Below are 19,182 nucleotides of genomic sequence, written 5' to 3'. Positions count from 1 at the left end.
CTCTTTTTTGTACCAAAAAAAAAACTATATACATACATACATTCCAATAAAATCGCACTTCTACTAATTTCGATTTTTTTTTATACAACTAATTTTGATTCCTCAATAAATGCTCTATTTTCCTTTAAACATTTATGATGTATATTGGACAAGCATCGTCAATAACAATCAAGTATGTGCTAATTATCTCTATTTTCCTTTAAACATGGCTTGCGGGCAGAAACAGTTGTTTGCTTGTTTTTCAAGTTGGATCGGTGGAAGAAAAAAAAATCTACTTTTCTTCTCTTAACCCCTAAGTAATGATGCAGTATAAATAGAGACTCTTGAATACTCTTTTAATCATTCAGAAAGCTAATGGTACAAGGCAAGGGTCAAGCATCAAAGCTTCAAAAGTCAGAGGATCTTCATCATCCTCTTGTTTTCTCTATGGTATATTTTTCTACTATTTTGTAATGATGTCAGTTGTCATGTGCAACTAAACTTCTTTGATTAGGGTTCTAAGATGAACCCTTCTTATTTGTTGGATTCAACTAATAAAGTTTTTTATTCAGTTTATGATTCGATTGTCTGATTTAATTTGTATATGTGTCCATTTCTATGCCAAATCTATAGATAGAGAATATTAAAATTGACAACACTAATTCCGTCCGAATCAGACAATAGTAAATTGCTTAGTTTCTAAATTAAATTCTTTTCATCAAATCTAAGTATGATTTTAGGGTTTTGACTCTCTCTTAAGGGAACGCCACAATTGTAACTGGTTGAATTGAGGCGGATATTAAAATAAAACTTCCACTTATACATCACGGAGCCATATTCTACTTTCTCAAATCAAAAGACATGTCAAAATCGACGTTAAACTTATGAATCACAACAACCTAATTTTGCATTGGATAAGACAATTAAAATCATGTAAACCACTTCATCTGTTTTTAATTATGTTATTTCTAATAAATTCCACCAATTACCTAGTTGAACGACAATCTCTGTGAAAACTATAACTTACTACTTTATTACTTGCGTACAATTTGGTGCACTTGTCAATTTTGTCATCAAACATCTAAGTAGCTAAAACTGATTTGTTTAACATTACCTCCATGTTGGACTAAAGCCACAATGTTTATACCAATGTATAAACATAACTTTAAAGTTAACTGATTTTTTTTTTATCCTTAAAAAAAATTAACTAACATTCAACTAATTTTTTTTATCAGATTTTTTTGGAAAAAATTTACCCTTAACAAATCAATTATTTTTTAAATTCAAATTCAAATCTGCAACATAATTATAGGCAGTTTGAAAATTAACAATCTATTTTAGTTTTTTTTTTTGTTACATATTCTCAAAATTCAAATTTAAAAACATATAAATTGAATATTAGATGTGAAATTAAATAAATTAAAAAACATTCATTATAAAAACAAAACTAGAATATATATATAAGAACTTAATTGGTTAAAAAAAAAAAAAACTTAATTGGACACACTTCCAGATATTTTTTCCAGATATTATAAATATACTACTTGATAGCGTTTATATTAGCTTTTGGATACACTTCCACAACAATAACTTACAAACAAGCGCTTAATTGGACTTACTAAAATAACTTATCAAATAAGAACTTACCAAAGACACCGTTGGCATATTCATTGATATGAACTGGATTGTTTTTGTTTTCATCAAGCATAATATGAATTGGATTGTTTTTTTTCATCAAGCATAACCGAAGCAAGAAATTGTTTAAGGCACCTATTATAAACACATGGTCGCTCAATATGAGCCAAGTGGCCAGCCTTCTTTATCTCTTGTAATGTTGATTTATTTCCCAGCTTCCTGTAAATATGTATCAAACACTTAACCACAGATCAATTGCATATAAAATTTCAGAATGGATTTGAATATTTATAATTTTGTGATCAAGATTTCTTACTCTTTCATGTTTTGTGCAACCTCTGGTGTGAAAAGTTTGTCTTTCTCACCCCACAGAAGATGTATTCGCTGCAAAAGGAAGACTTGTAGTTTATTATTATTAATCAATAAATAAAATTAAAACATGTGTTTTGGAACATAGAACATGGCAAGAGTTTTAGTATCTCCCATAAAAAATAATAATAAAGTGTTAGCATCAAAATTATGAAAATTACCTGCGAAAATTTTGGGATGTTGATGTCTTTGTAGCTAATGACTAAGGCGTCTAATAACTCACTTCGCTCCTTCCGATTTGAGAACATCACCTGCAATTAATGATATGTTGCTCACAAAAATAAGGTCGGTTTTTCTTATACCTATGAGGAATTATTATATGTTATGAAACTATGCAAAGTAATTATTATATGTTATGAAACTATGCAAAGTTTTTCCATAGTCAGAATAAGTGGAAGTGAAATAAATGCGGAATAATAGTACACACGTAAAATTGTTAACGAAGTTTGGCCAATAATATCTACTCTTCGGACTACTGCAGATCTCTTTAATAAAAAAAGGGAAATATATCTTTTTAAAATTACACCCAAGAATTTTCGTTAAAATTCTCTTATTAAGTTTTTCTCTAACTATCTATTGATGTAAATGCACTAGTTGTGTTTTGCTTCTGATTGACTTCTTCCTTCCAAAATGCACATCTATTTATAGAAGCAATGAACCGTGAGAGTTGAAAATCCATGCACTCCTTTGACACTAATTAATTAGTCACAGTGGCGTATCCAGGACCCTGGTTCAGGGGGCGCGGAAATTTTAACTTAAATTAATTTTTTTTTGTCAGGAAATTAATAATTATTATAAGAGCATTGTTATTTATCTAGAGAGTTTTTATCAAAAATTTCTCAAGAAAAGGTTTCAACCAATTAAGTTTGTTATTTAGCGGAAATCAAGGGAGGTAATGGTGTGTAATTAAGTAAAGGTATTAGCAAATACACTGTCTTGAAATTTTCTTGATAAATTTTGTCACTCTATCTATCATTTCCCTTATTATAATATATACATAAATGTTTAAATTATACAATTTTAATGTTTCACAAAATGGTTACACTAGGTTGTCATTTTTTAATAATGTTGCACGGTTCAATAAGAATTTATTAAATACAAATTTTATATAATAAAGATCATCCATGTAAAATTTACATAAATTATATCGACGTAATTTGATCACGCATATATATTTATGGCATACCAAATTTTCCTGTAGTAATTTGGACGGTTACGATAGTCATAGTCTCTATTTTTTGGTGGTGTATAGACTATAGTCTCTATAAATAAAAGGAAATGAAAACAAAATTAAAAAACAAAAAATGAGAGAAGTGAAAATTAAAAATATTGTGCAATGTATATTATATATCATAGATTTTCAAAAGCAACTGAATGGTCCTTCAAAAAAAAAAAAGCAACTGAATGGTGAAGTGAAGTGGCTGAGAAAATGAGTATAAATCTAAGTCATGAGTTCAAGAAGGTAGAAGACTAGGTACATGTGATTTTTTCGGATTTTGTTGAAAATAAAGCAACACAATCAATTACCCAATATTAAATACACAAATAATTACCAAATGCATGATTAAAAAAACAAAAGTTAGTCGAAAGTAAAAAGCAACAAGGTAGAATGAGAGATGAACGCATTAGGCTTTGTTATACTAAAAAATTTTAAGGGCGTCATGGTTTGATGTGAGAGGGTCTTGGAAGGTGCAACATTAAAACTTCAGGGTATGCAAAACATAAATAAAGCATATTATATATGCGTCATGTAAAAGAATCAATTAATTCATAAAGAAACTAATGTTTATCGATAATAAAAAAAATATTTTTTTTTATAATTTATATCAAAATAAACAAATGTTCTTCGTTTCGGTGTAATGATTTATTCTCACCCTCACTCTATGGATCAAAATTTTTATTCTATTTATTATTGTTTAATTTCATTATTAATATTATTTATTAATAGTCATTTATCCCCACTCATGCTCTTATAGTGTGAAACCTGTACCATGTGTTTATTTTCAAGCTTCCTGCACTGCAAACTACTAGCCTATACAGCATGCATGCTATAACACTGTTTGGCTATTGAAAGGAAAAATGCAGCATGTATTTATTATTACCAAAGACAAGAAGTATTGTAATTCTCTCTTAAAAAAAAAAAAAAGAGCATTGCAATTCACTTAGTGTAAATAGGTACCCTCCGAAATTGTAAGTTTCGTCAATTACCTCTCCAACATTAACAAAATTTCAATTACTTCCAGAAATTGCATAACGTTAAGCAATTTGCCCCTCCGTCAAATTCATCTGTTAGTCAACATGGCGTGTCATTTGACTGTTTATGTGACATTGCACCGCACATGTATTTTTTTCAATTTTTTCAAAAAAAAATATGAATTTTTTTCAATAATGATAATTTTTTCAATTTTTTTTTGAAAAAAAAAATATGAATTTTTTTTTACAGTTACGAGCAAATACCGAATGAAATCTAGTCGTATGTAGGGATGGGAATAGGCCAGGTCGGCCTACAGGGGCCTACGGCCTTGCCTACGACAGGGCAGGCCAGGCCAGGCCAGACTTTTTTCTTAAATATAGAAGGCCTAGGCTTTTTTTAAGCTTATTTAGCTTAAAAGGCCAGACCTCAGGCCTCTCAAAAAGCCTCTTAAACCTATTAGACCGACCTATTTAAGTAATATGAATAATATTATTTATTATTATGTTATATTTTGTACTTTGAATTAAAATATAAATTTGTGAACTTTTTCAATAATTTAAGCTTTATTATATATACATTATTTTTTTTGCATATATAAATGTATTATTATAAACTAGAATAGAAATATGATATAATATATAGTCGAATTCATTAAAACCTTGTGTTAATTATCAAAAGAGAGTTTAATCTAATTGAACTATTAGTTCGCTAGTCCATTTAAACTTAAATCACATTGCTTACTTAAAGATGTTCATAAGATATAGGCTTTTAAACAGGCTAGCAGGCTGTATCAGGCTTTCAGAAGGTCCCATACAATATTTGTTATAATCATGTCGAAAAGAGTGCAACAGAAATTCCCATACAATATTTTTACCTTTTATATTTATTGCTATTTAATAATAGTAATACGACTAAAATTTTATTTTAACATTTTGTCAATCTATATAAAATTATCAAAAGATAAGTTTTTGTAGGAGAACTAATCATTGAGCTATCCGGTCCTTCATTTAAATCCACAAATAAACTTTTTAAGTGAATAAAAATTAAATTAGACTTTTATTTGTATACAAAATCTATCTCTTGTTATAGAAAATTGATTAATAATGTATAATTAATAATGACTGTTAAAAAACAACAACATACAAACCTTAAGAAAGTCCTTGATGAGACGGTTGGGAAACGGAATGTTTTTGTAGAAACCAACAGAAAGAAGTGTCTTCACTCCTTCAACAGAAGATGGCATTAACATTTCCGAACAAGAAGAGAATCCAGCATCTTCAACTGCCTTACTAATCATAGACTCCTTTACAGCCAAAACTGCACCACTTACTACCACGGCTTGAACCAACCCACTATACATCTCAGCCATTTTAAACGCCACCATTCCACCATAACTGAATCCAACCACAACACATTTCTCCACCCCGAGTTTCTTTAACCCCACCGCCAAGCACTCGGCTTGAAAAGCCAATGACCGGTCCGTCTTATCGGTGGTTGAGCCACCAAAGAAAATTAAGTCCGGTACATAAACAGCGTATTTTTTGGCTAAAGGGTTGATTTGGTACTGCCAAGTAGCTAGTCCATCACCGCAGAAGCCGTGGAGGAGAACCACTACTGGCTTCGTGGGTTTGGATATGGGTTTGGGTTTTAGTTTGGACTTGGAAATGGTGTTAGAAGGAACCCAAAATCTCATAACTGTACCTGGTTCTATCTCTACTGTGTAGAGCTTTAAACCTGCCATCTTCACTACCCAACTAACCAGTGTCCAAATTACGTTCACCGTGTTCACCATGTTTGATTATATTTGTTTGTGTCTATTGTGATTGCACTAGCTTTTTCTTTTGTAATGTTTAAAGCAATGAAGTATATGTGCATGCCACTTGCTTTAGTAGTAAATAGTGTACTACGAATTATTTGTATCTAGCTAGCTACCAACTAACCCATTTGAGTAATGGAATCCATGAATGCGACGTCAGGCCCGTATGGATGAGGCATTGGCAAGTGTGTTGATCATAAAACTATAATATCCCACTTGAAATGGCAAGAAAACCCATACCGCCAATTATATTTTTTTTTTTTTTATTACAAAGAGAACTTACAACCGAAGGTTTCACGTATTTAATACTTTTTCTGGTCTTTATTATAAAAAAAAATTTAAAAACATTAAAATTAATGCCATTATTAATTAGAGTAATTTTTTTGAATATTTTTATAAGAGTCGTGCTAACAAGTGTCTTGGGACACTAGTTAAGGAATAAAATTTTACACTAAAAAAAATATTTTTTAAACTTTTAAAAGTCTGACTACACAAGTTCCAGCAATTTTTTCCTGTATTAGTCTCCTTAACTAGTGTCTCAAGACAATTTATAAGTTTAAGGTAGAGAAAGTTGCTAAATAGAGTTTAACAAGACTTGTGAATGATTCCAAAAAAAAAAAACAAAAATGATGTGTTTTAGGTAGAAAAAAATGTTGCTTTTAAATATTGAGTCTTTCCAACGACTGTCATAAGAGCATTTTTTAAGGAATTTAAATTAAGAAACGGAAATGCTTCTTATCGCTAAAATCTATCTCACGAAGTTTTATCCTCGAGAGTTGTACTTCGTATTAGTTATTGTAGCATAACCCTTTTTTCTATCCCACCATCTGTTTTGTCCGACAAACGAGAATCAAACGTCGAAAGTACCTCGTGATTACTTCGCTATGTTATAAACCAGATTATAGCACTCTTGGTTAAAAAAATTATTTCTTAAGTCAAATACTTTAATTTCTCATGCATTAAATACATAGGTTTTCATAAAAAGTTATTGTATTATTTTAAGTCCTTAAAGAGCGTTACGATCGACGATTCGTCAATATTAGGCTCTGGTGATCGATGAAGGACGAAATCTAAGGTTTGTCATTGAGGCGTTGTACATGATGTTTGATATCAATGATTGTTGGCTTGAACCCCGCATGTAGACATGGCAACAAAACCCGCCCCCGCCAGACCCGGCTGTCCCGCCCCGAATTTAACGGGGAAAAACCGATTTAACGGGTGTGGAGGAAATCTGGATTTTTAATACGAGGGTGGGGGATTTGCTTTTCAGATTCTATAGGCAAGCGGGAAGGTCAAGTGGGTATTGTTAGATACAAAATGGCATGATGCTTACACCCGCCCCGCACCCGCTTTTTAAAATTTACTTTATTAAATTTTATTTTTTGGTGGTGGCCGGGGTTCGAACACCGGACCTTGCATATATTATGAATTGATCATACCAACTGGGCTAAGCTCAAGCACCAACCTATTTTAATATATTATTACTCTTTAGAAACACATTTATTATAATTATTTTGCTCTTTTGAAAAAAATTTATTAGATTTTTAATTATTAATATAATTATTGTTGCTATGAAAAATGAAAAAATATGCATTTTTTAAAATATTTTATAAAAAATTAGGGATGGCAAAGCGGGCCGGTCCGCCCCATTTAGGCCCGCGCCGTCTAAGGCCGCTAAAAACGAGACGAGACGAGCCACGTCAAATTTTGTGACCGAGTCAAAAATCTCACCCCGCCCCGTTTAGTGGCGGACTTGCGAGTTCGCGGGCCGGCCCGCCAAACAAAACACTTTTTTTATATATTTTTTAACAACTTAATTGTTACAAAAAACTATGTTGCTTTTATCGTAAAAAATATAAAAGAATAGGTAGCAAGTAAACTTGTGAAAAACAAGATAATTATCAAATTGTCGAATTCAATATCATAATTAATAGCAAAATAAGACAAATGCTCAACATAAATCCAATATCCAAATTATAAAATAAAGTCTCAAAATAAATAAACTCAACAACCAAGATAAATCCAAAAGTATAAAATAAGTATCAAAATAAATCTAATAACCAAAATAAATCCAAAAGCATAAAATAAGACTCAAAATAACAAATTGAAACACAAGTTAAGCGGGCCGGTCCGTTCGACCCGCGCCCGCCCCGTTTTCAACGAGTTAAGCAAGTCGGCCCGCCCCGCTCCATGCCTGCCCCGTATTTTAACGAGACGAGCCGAGCCGAGCCAACTATAGAAAGCGAGTTCAAAACTTTGACTCAGCCCGCCAAAAATTGCGAGCCAAACGGGCCGCCCCGGCGGGTCAGACCCGTTTTGCCACCCCTATAAAAATAGAGTTTTCGCAGGTGGGGGTGATGTCGGGGCCAGGAGACACGTTTCCATTGGAGGCGGGGTTGAGTGTTCAATTTTTACCTCCAATATAGTTTGGGGACTGGGCCGGGTGCATGGAAGTGGGGCGGGAATGGGGATGCTTAAACCCGCCCCGATCCGCCCTGTTGCCATGTATACCCGCATGTTCGAGCCTTGTGGAATGAGGATTCTAATCCATAACATAAACCAAATGATGGCTACAAAGCCATTCATTCCAGGCCTTTTAAAAAAGCCTAACCAAAAATGACTATATACCAAATAAACAACGTACGTAACTCCAAGATCTATGAAATTTTTTCAGGATTGGGTCGTGGTCCACCTAGACCTAGAGAAGCTCCATCAATATCCACGATGGAGTTTTCACTTTTAAGTTAGGATTTGTGAACGACCGAACTAATTTGTTCATTACGAGATGAGATTGGACATCTGAAATGTATATATTTAAATGTCATTCAAGTAATATTATGACATAAGTGAATCATGTTTAATTTATGTATTCCTCTTGTTTGAACTCTCGTTGTAACCTTTGAGCTTTCCTTTTCGGCACACCTTGTGCCGGAGAGATAATTGGTTGTTAATATAATTTATTTTGATTTCTTAAAAATTAAAAAAAAAAAAAAGTGAATCATGTTGTATATATAAAAATATTGTATTAGTAACCAAAAATTAGCCAAAAAACATGAAATTCGTCTATAATTTCTTTACCAAGTCTTAGAGACACAAGAAATTAAGTACTTACATGATCTAATTAAATGAGCTCGTTAGGCTATCAAAAAATCTAGAATGGACTTAATGTGTGGGTGAACTTTTTTTTAATGTTAGTATTTTCTTCCTTGCTAGGATTCGAATTCAATAATCTCTTAACTCAACTTAATAAGATATTTATTCTTCAATGTGGGGGTGACAACTTAATAAGATATTTATTCTTCAATGTGGGGGTGACAATATTGATCCATAGAAGAGAGCTATGAAGCCCGGATACGTATTACGAGTGCGGGTACGATATGGGTATGTGGATACGCGAAATTTTTAAAATTCAGGATACGATACGGCTAATATACTTTAAAAAAATATTTATACTAAAATTTATATGCATGTAAAATACTTGGAAAAAAAATAAGCATTGATTACTCTTCAATACTATATAATCATAAAAGTCACAATTTATAAAAAAAAAAAAATATGTGTGGTCAAAATAAAAAAGGAAAATGTTAACTAGTGCCCCCGGGGCACCGGTTAAGGAGTCAAATATAGTAATATTCTGCATTAAAAGTTGTTTATTCTAGAAAAAATGTAAATTTTTTGTATAAATCATATTCTATTTTCATTCATATGTTAGAATGTCAACAAATGCATCAATAAAAGAACTTAAAACAAAGTTTGTTTAATGTTGATTGATTAAATCTCATCTCTCTCGTTACTTTCATCCACCAAAAACATAATTTTTAATTGGCTAATCGAAAAACAATTATAGTGATTCATATTTTAAATTGTATCATATACATCTCCGTTGAATTTTCACAATACAGTTTCACTTTTTTACCTACATTTTTTTAGGATACATCTCGGTGAAGTATCTTATAAGTATTTGTATCAGTTTGTCGAGTATCTTATAAGTATCCGATAAAATATATATTTTAGATTAAAATAATTAATTCTCATACTCCGTAGGTACGTGTCCGCGAAATATCAGTATATAATACATGTCTGATACGAGTATGTCTCCATTTTAGAGTATGTGGCTTCATTAGATAAGAGTGTATGATTATTACTAGTACACTCCTAAAAAAATAATTGAAACAAACCACAAGTAGTTAGCAGATCACAGTTGCAACTTTCTGTCAAAAAAAAAAAAGATCACAGTTGCAACTTGCAAGTTTCTGAATTACTACTACGTCTATTCATGCTTCAAAAAAATATATCGATAGTCGTTGGCAGCTGATAATTACAGCTTATGTTTCTGATCAATCAAATAAGCATTAAAATAGGAGAAATGTTAACGAGTATCTTCGGAAACTCTTTAACCATTTTAAATGGTAAGTTTTTAATGAAAAATTGCGTATTAAATTCATTGAAAATTATAATAGTTAACTTTTTAAAAGAATAATTACTAAAATTAAGATGTTTAAAGAGTATTCCAGAGACACACGTTAACAAAATCTTTAGAATAAATAAAAAATAAAACGCATAAGTACTACAAAGTGTGGCGGATGCTGAGTTTCTTTCAAATGAATTAATTGTTTACATTGTTAGTCCAATTAATACAGGGTCAATTATTGATGGATATGATGACCTTTTCAAGTGTGGTGGAACACTGGAACTCAATGTTTGTCCTGTCAATAGGACAAAACTTAGATACAGTACCATAGGTACTGTTTTTGCTGTTTGCCAATAATAGCTTGACTTGGTAGTCTCCGTGAAACGAAGGGGAAGGGAATTGACGGAGAGAGAAGATTTTTTTTTTTTTATGCCCTAAAATCAAACCAAAAATAAAAAAACTACCCTACTTGAAAAAAAAATCTAAATCTACCCTACTTTTAGAAAGTTGACCACTATGTTTCAAGTCCAACTTGAGACATATCCTACGTCTCAATTCCAACTTGAGACATACCTCATACACCCTTCGGTCATTATTATAAGCAAAATTTCACTTTTTAGGTTTATTCAATAAATGATGTATGTAGTTTATTTAATGGACCACATACATCATTTATTGAATGAACCTAAAAAGTAGATTTTTGCTTATAATAGTTACCGGAGGGTGTATGTCTCAAGTCCTACTTGCGTCATACACCTTCTCTTAAAGTTTGCATTTTTTTTGTCTTTATTATATGTCTCAAGTCCAACTTGAGACATATTTATTTTATTATTTTCATTTTTAATTTAAATATTTTAATAGAATTAGTTTTAAAAATTTTAAAAAAAATAATTGAAATAAATATTTATGATTATTTTTTTTAGGGAAAATATGTATTATTTATTAGTATGACACATTTAAAAGGACAATACATTTAAACAGAGAATAAATATTTAATAAAATACAAACCAAATGCAATTAAAAAAAGTCTAGATTGCTACTGATGTTCAGCATTAATGCAATTTTTTCAGGAATGGCCGGTCATCTTACAAATGCCGCATTTTCGCCCTTCATTTTCCACAACGTCCATCTCGGTCCTAATGCGAGTAATTGCAGGACGACCTTTCTTTGCTCTACGCATGGCTGAATCGGGAACCACCTTTGAGCCTACATAAGTTGGTCAATACTGCTGGTGGTGAACCACGTCGAAAGGGATATTGTATACAGAGCTTACACACTCATTCGTAAATTTTTGATCGACAAATGTTTTATAGTCGTAGCAAAAACTAGAACATGCAACAATGACATGTGAGCAAGGTAAGTGTAACGCCCTGAATTTTCCACAGTCACAACATTTACTTTGCAGGTCGACCTTGTATTCTCCCATCGACAATCCTTCTCTATGGTCGATAGTTTCACGGACGGAGAAGGTATATCTATCTCGGTCGAACTGTGTGACTTGCTGACTGTTGGATTTGATGATCTCTTCCTTCGGATATTTCATGATGTTTTCTGAGAATGGTTCACCGGAATTTACCCTTGCTGATGCCTCGTGTCCTCTTTTGCTGGTCATGTGGCCCCATCGTCTACCATCATCATGTGATTGAGTCCACTTTTCGACGGGAATTTTGTCGACCCAAGCTAATGCATGACGATCTGCTCTTGCAATTTCATTGCGGTAGTAATTGAACGTGGGTATGTTCATGGCATATCATGCATTGTTTGAAATAAAAGTTAGATATGTCCACGCTAAAGAAAACATATGTGTAATTTAGAAGGAAATATATATGATTTTTACCCATGCAGGTAACTTTCTTCCTAAGCTCTCCATCCTTTATTGCTCGCATAAAGTTTTGTGCAATGTGTCGGACACAAAACACATGGGTTGTCGGAGTATTGTGCCATCCATTTTGTGGATCATCGTAAGCGCTCTTTATCGACACATCGTAAGCGCTCCTTTTAAATGTGTCATACTAATAAATAATACATATTTTCCCTAAAAAAAATAATCATAAATATTTATTTCAATTATTTTTTTAAAATTTTTAAAACTAATTCTATTAAAATATTTAAATTAAAAACGAAAATAATAAAATAAATATGTCTCAAGTTGGACTTGAGACATATAATAAAGACAAAAAAAAATGCAAACTTTGAGAGAAGGTGTATGGCGCAAGTAGGACTTGAGACATATGGGGTATGTCTCAAGTTGGAATTGAGACATAGGGTATGTCTCAAGTTGGACTTGAGACATAGTGGTCAACTTTTTAAAAGTAGGGTAGATTTGAAAAAAAAAATTCAAGTAAGGTAGTTTTTGATTTTTGGTTTGATTTTAGGGCATAAAAAAAAATCGAGAGAGAATGGAGGAATTGTTCTGAAATTGAAACGGCGTTTAAACTAGCGGTGTAGTTATACACGTGTTTTGTTTTAATTGGCAAACAGCAAAAACAGTATCTATGGCATTGTAGCTAAGTTTTTTCCTTTTCAATAACTATTGCATTTTTTTGCATATGGATTGAGTTCAATATATTAGTTTCAAAATATTTATTATTTTATTCATACTTGAACCCCTGGTAAAAAAAAAAATTGTTAACTTCGTCACTGATTTAAAGCGATGTATCTTATCTTGAAATCAAAAGATAATAACAAAAATGGCATTGAAATAATAATTGGTAGAAACTGATCAATTATGAAAGTTTAGTTGTTGTAACTAAGGTGATACTAAAATACTGAGGTTGGAGGAGGAGGTAAAAATTATGGATTTGAAATGTGAATATCATTTCAATTACAGAGGTCCAAAAAAGTAAGGCGTTGTTTGGAGAATTGTAGATGTTCTTAAAAATAAAGATGTCGTATTTTTCAACTATATAGATCGAGGTGGCTAAATTGAATTCTATTAACATTTTAAGAGATAAAAACATAAGGACAATTGATAAAAAAAAATAAAAAATGTAAGGTCGGAAGTGGTTCGAATCCCAACTCATATATTTGTATGTGAGTTTTCAATGGCTATTATCATTTTATCTATAACAAATAAAGAAATTAAAACAAGTTAGATGGATCCCTAAAAAAAAAAAAAACAAGTTAGATGGTCAAAAAGATCTACTAAACTAAATAGGAAAATGAATGTCCGTGTCAATTACCATTTTGCCCTTGAGGGGGCATTTTGGTAAATTAGAAATTGAAGCTCCCCTGCCCTATATATATGTGAAAAGCAAAAAAGAAAAAAGAAAGAAAGAAACGGGAGAAGAAGGACGAACGGGAACGGGAGGAAAGGGAGGAGAATTCTCCTCCGTCACAACTGCTGCGAAAAACGGCGGCGCCGATTGCTTTCTCTCCGGTATTTCTCGTCTTTCTCTCCGGTTGCTCTATTTCTCAGGTTCGGTTCCTGTTCTGTTCAACATCATCATCGCGTTTTTTTTTCTTTTTCTGCTTGCATGTCTGTTCTTTGTGTTGTTTTTGTTGTTGTTTTGCCTCTTTTATTATGTAGCTTGGTTGATTCAGTGTTTGTTTGGTCTGTATGTTGTGTTTGTTTTGATGGATTGAGAGATTTTGGTTTAATTTTCTGGGTTGTTATTTTGGTTTAATTATTTTTTTGTACAATCATTATTCTCTCTCTTTTGTTCATCTGAGATCATGCATGTTTCTAAAAATGCTTTATTGAATCAGTTTTTGTTAATTTAGGTTGGAATTTATGTTTTTTCTTTCAATCTGACGTTAAGGGTTTGTGTATGGCATTTTTTCCTTATTTTCTGGGTGAATTTTGGCTTTAATTATGCTTTATACAGGAGCTGTAAGAGAAGTGAAGGAAGAAACTGGGGTAAGATTGATTTAACTTAAAGATATTCCTAAGTTTTGATGTAAATTAAATTAAAAAAGCCTTATGTTGAACTTATTCATAAGGTTGCATGATAGGTTTCAATTGCTTAAAATGAAGACTTCCTTTTGATGCTAGCTGCTTTGATGTTGCAGATTGATACAGAGTTTGTTGAAGTCATAGCATTCAGGTAACACTAATCATGTCATCAAGAAATTTAAATAATTTTTAATGAAATAAATTTGAAATAGTTACCATTGATTCTTTGAATATACATTTATACAATGTAGTTATGAATTCTGATGAACTTCATGATAAATTCTAGGCATGTACACAATGTGGCATTTGAGAAATCAGATTTGTTCTTCATCTGCATTGGTAATTCATATGTATTGGTAATTCATATGCAGTATTTAGACACTATGTAGTTTGAAGAAACTTTATTTCTGTTAGGCACTAGGTAGTTAGGGAGTTAAAATGTCAGTATATGTTCAAATGTAAATATGGCACTTCTGAAAAAACTAAGTTAATTATTGGTTGAGATTCCTCCCTACTGCAGGTTGCTGGATAATTTTATTTAGGAGGACTATTGAACAAGAAAAAATTGAATAACCTTTGGAATGAATATTAATCATTGAATTTTTTTATGATTGGTTGCTACTATTTGTTATGCTTTGGTAGAAATTTTTTAGATTTTTTGTGTGGAGGGTGGGATTAATGTTTAGCTTTAGCTGCAGTTGTTCTTAGATAATCCCCTCTTCTGTTTTATTTGGTTCCACTAAGCTTGCAAATTTATTGACATTGTTATGTTCTAGAAGCAGTGACAAGCTCGTCTGTATAGCAAGGGTGTGAATTTCTATTTATGATATTGGAGAGGCAATCAAATTGAAGGTATAATCCTGGTTTTTAATCATGGCTTGAATTTCTATGATGTATGATTTTCTATTTTCATTTTCATGCAGTAAAAGGTGGATAGAAATTAGATTTGTGGAAGTTTGTACAAATGAGTGTTGTGTTTGTAGTTTTGGATTGATTTTTCTTCAGTTTTTTTTTAGATATTTTAAATATTTGGATTCAGTTTTGTATGAAAGCAAGTGTTGTTAAATTCTGATTCATAGGTTGCTATACTACAACTGGCAGAGTATTGGGTTGGACTGAAAATATAGCATGTTATAACAATTAACCAGAATTTGTTTAGCAGACATGCAACTGCTCCATGAAGCTTATAATTGATATGACTATAAGAGTTATCCATCTAAATTTTTATTACTAATGAAAACTAATCTATCACTCTAATCCCTTTGATATTCCATGGCCTTTTTCTCTATTAAAACCTACAATAGTGGCATAGCCACTTTCAATAGTGGAAGAGGTTCGGGAATGTAATTTTTTTGTACAACTTTGTATTTTGGTTGGAAAGAGACATTTTTTTTTGTTGAGTTTGTTGGATTGGATCCAATTTTTGTGGCGGGTTTGGGGTTTGATTCAATCTGTTATGGATAGTGTTTGGTAGATTGGATTTTGAGATTGTGAAAGTGAGATTTTAAATATAAATTTTTTACAAAAAGTTGTGATGAATTTTGCTTCTTTATCAGGTTCTCTTGAATTGGGTCTGTTCAATTTTGCAAAAAAAAAATTGATTGATTTTTCAGTTTGTTTTCTGAATTAGGGTATTTGAAACAACATTTGGAAAAATTGCCATTAATATATGTTATTGTAGGCACCATTGTTTAAATTAGTTAGCTTTTGGCTTAAATGGTGCAGAAATTGTTTTCAACCTTGCTGCCACCGTTGGTGAACTCAGCGAACCTATGTGGCCAATAGAGGTCAGTTGTTTTGTATTAATGGAAGACATGTTAGACTCCTTTCTACTAATTATTGTTTATGATGCTTAGATTGGTTTCTGAGTATTTCTTAATGTTCATGACATATTATTCTATGCTTATACCTACAGGTTGACATTCAGCTGGAAATTAGTTCATAAATGACTAAAAATAATAAGAAAATTGGCATGATTTTATGGCTCATAGGTGTTATTGTTTTTCAGGCACGAAATGCTGCAATAGCAAATAGTTACTTTGTTGCTGCAATCAACCGTGTTGGGACTGAAACATCTTGCTCAATATGTGAAACCAGAATTTGAGGGTATTTAACCAGAATTTGATAATTGTTATACCATGTTAACAATTAGATACTATGTTTAATTGAGGGTTTGATTTTTTGGTTTTGGGTTTTTCCAGAATTTGTTTTTTATTCGATGGTGATTTTCTTTGTTGCTTTGATAGTGTACATTTTGAATTGGACTTGAGTGAGGTGGTGAAGAGCATCAATAATGCTTAATTCAATATTTTAAAACTTGTTGCAATTTATTCACAGTGAAGACATAGTCTTAAAATAGAAGATGAAATCCAACAATGTAACTGGCATGATCTTATATCTGTTGTTTTTTATTCATTTATATTACCATTTTCTAACTGTATAATGGTATGAATGTAGGTTTCTTCACTAAATTTACAGCTTATGATGGGCTCTCATGCTATCGCACTGACTTTCATGAGATTGAGGTACCATGTTTCAAAAGGAATTTTATTTGTTGAGAACTGTTTTGAATTGGTATTACCGTCATCATATTTAACTTTATGGTTTTGTATAATTCTTACTTCTCTTATCAGCAAATTGGTCGAGGGAACTTTAGCTGTGTTTTTAAAGTATTAAAATGAATAGATGGCTGCTTGTATGTTGTGAAATGCAGTACATAGTTATAGCTGGATATTGAAGGCTGGCGAACGAAAATGTTGCTCAATCCGAATAGTTTTGTAGGTAATGATGATTAAACTGGTTTGGGCCGTTTGGGGACTGTTTTTGGATGAATTTTGACATGTTTCATGCAGGAAAATTGGGTTAAATCTGCAGAATTGTAATTTTCCACAGAAGCTGGCTCGAAATATTTGATCTTAGGTGCATTTTCCTCTGGAATCTAACTGTTTGGGTACAACCGGACAACTACCGATATCTAAAAATATCCTTTCTTAGATGTTTAAATCCTTTAGGCATTTTATTTTGTTGTTATGTAAGTTGTAACGACCCTTTTAGCTATCTGTCATGAGTAATTGATATTTTTATACTTCTGATTGTTATACTGCTTTCGATTTGCAGCATGGCCAAGGAAAGGTAACAAGGTTCTGCCTCATTTTTTATGTTCTGAATTCTGATGCTTTTATCCATGGCCTTCAATCTAGATGTAGCACAACCAAAAGCTGGATATTTAATATGAAAATAATGTGTAGTCTTGGCTAAAAAAAGGTATATTCTAGATTTGATTTCTGATTAGGGATTGAAGATGCATTCATGGTTTCAAGACAGCATTGATATTATTATTATTGTAGATGAAGTATTTTGGTCTGAATGAGGTTATTATTTTGCAGAAACCCATTGACAGTTATGACATAGGCTTTGAGGTGCTTAGATTTGATTGAAGTTATTATTTTTCAGCTGTAAACTGTGAGTTTTCATATCTCTTCATGACTTTAGTTGCATAATTTTCCTTATGTTGCTTCTTTGTTTTTTATGCAAAACTTATGTGTATAGTATCCCTTTTAATTTTGTTGCCCCTGGGGACATCAATGCAATCAAATAATCTGGTTAGTCCCTGTAAAAGGTTATTCATGAAAAAAATTCTGCTACAAAATCATACGAATAGGGAATTGAAAGCGTGACATACTAGCTTCAATTTGTACAACTAAATGGAATGCAAGACAAACTTTCATTTAGTTTGAGCAGCGTGGGGTTTGAGGTTAGTAGCTAAGTTGTCAAACCTGTTTGATGATTTCTTTTTAGAATAATTCCAATCTCAAATAAGAGCTTCACCAAAAGAAACAAAAAATGCCATGTTTGATTCAATGTTCGATTGGTTTCAAAAACATAAGATTATGTTTTAATGAATGTTTTGTATGTGAAGTATCAATGTAAGTAAAAATTGTTGACGGGTTGTTTTTGCTGTCATATTCTACTTATTAGCCACTGGTATAGTCCCTGTTATCTTTCTGTTGACATGGTTTGGACTTTGGATGCGGGGTTTTCTTCATATTGGGCTGGTGAGGTTCTTTGCGTTGATTTCAATCATTGTTCCCACTTATTGATGATAATATCTGCTTGTGTTTTTGCAACTTTGTATGCATAAGATCTTTGAAGTAGTTGTATGGTATCCTGGCTGTGTGAATTTGTAAACAGGGTCCTTTTAATAGTTATGGATTGCGATTGCGGTGTTTGGAAGATTGAGTTGGATTTCAGGACACTCACATCAGATGATCTCTAATTTTCATTAGACCCTTTTTTTTTATGAATAATGTTGCTTAATTGATTGAATTTCCAATTTTTATGTTATCATAGCAGGTAAACAAAATGACACATTTGGGTGAAAGGTGAACATGTTCTAGAGTGGTGTTGGACTTGCTTACTGCTCTGCGATTTTTGCAGTGTGTTCGCTATGTTCTGGTCCAGTTATGGTGCTACGAGAGGTTATTTTTTTTGCATTCTCTTTAGGTTACAATTGGATGCACGGGTATAGCTTTTAAGGGTATTATGTGCAGCTATTCTCCGTGGTTGTTTTGTGGTAGTTTTTCGATGGTTTTTGTTCTGTTTTTATCAAACCAAACACATATGGTACTAATAATTGATGACAAATTTTAATAAAACCCAGAACCAAATATATATGTATATCCTTTCTTAGCTTAGAAGGTTTTATATATTTGTTTTAAATATTGAATCAAAATTGCAAATGTGTGCTTTATACTATTTAAACTTATAATATATTGATTTATTTCTTGTGTTTCAATCTTTGTCATCTAACTTTCTCTTTTTGGCTATTCATGATTGTACATTCAACCTAAGATAAGAGTTCAAATACTCAAAATGTACTTAAT

The 19,182-nt window shown here is 31.9% G+C and overlaps 2 protein-coding genes across 2 annotated transcripts; one reads left to right on the top strand and one right to left on the bottom strand.

The window, feature by feature from the left end:
* Positions 1 to 1,476: 1,476 nt before the first annotated feature.
* LOC146919979 (uncharacterized) lies at positions 1,477 to 6,056 on the bottom strand. Its single transcript, XM_085713363.1, has 4 exons — positions 5,325 to 6,056; positions 2,145 to 2,234; positions 1,931 to 1,998; positions 1,477 to 1,833 (listed from the first exon to the last, which is right to left on the bottom strand). The coding sequence occupies exons 1-4, from the start codon at positions 5,967 to 5,969 to the stop codon at positions 1,680 to 1,682; spliced, it is 957 nt and encodes a 318-aa protein (XP_085569489.1). The 5' UTR covers positions 5,970 to 6,056; the 3' UTR covers positions 1,477 to 1,679.
* A 7,513-nt stretch (positions 6,057 to 13,569) lies between these two features.
* On the top strand, positions 13,570 to 18,976 carry LOC146919978 (uncharacterized). Its single transcript, XM_085711086.1, has 13 exons — positions 13,570 to 13,822; positions 14,232 to 14,263; positions 14,416 to 14,450; positions 14,586 to 14,638; positions 15,076 to 15,151; positions 16,025 to 16,086; positions 16,308 to 16,405; positions 16,757 to 16,824; positions 16,933 to 17,080; positions 17,152 to 17,249; positions 17,417 to 17,563; positions 17,686 to 18,354; positions 18,491 to 18,976. Exons 1-5 carry the CDS (start codon positions 13,570 to 13,572, stop codon positions 15,099 to 15,101), a joined length of 399 nt encoding a protein of 132 aa, XP_085567212.1. The 3' UTR covers positions 15,102 to 15,151; positions 16,025 to 16,086; positions 16,308 to 16,405; positions 16,757 to 16,824; positions 16,933 to 17,080; positions 17,152 to 17,249; positions 17,417 to 17,563; positions 17,686 to 18,354; positions 18,491 to 18,976.
* The last annotated feature ends 206 nt before the right edge of the window (positions 18,977 to 19,182 follow it).

Source organism: Medicago sativa, chromosome 5 (assembly GCF_051527215.1).
Source record: "Medicago sativa cultivar Bolivia chromosome 5, Bolivia_mono, whole genome shotgun sequence".
NCBI classification, from domain to species: Eukaryota; Viridiplantae; Streptophyta; class Magnoliopsida; order Fabales; family Fabaceae; genus Medicago; species Medicago sativa.
This window is presented reverse-complemented; position numbering and strand designations above follow the sequence as displayed.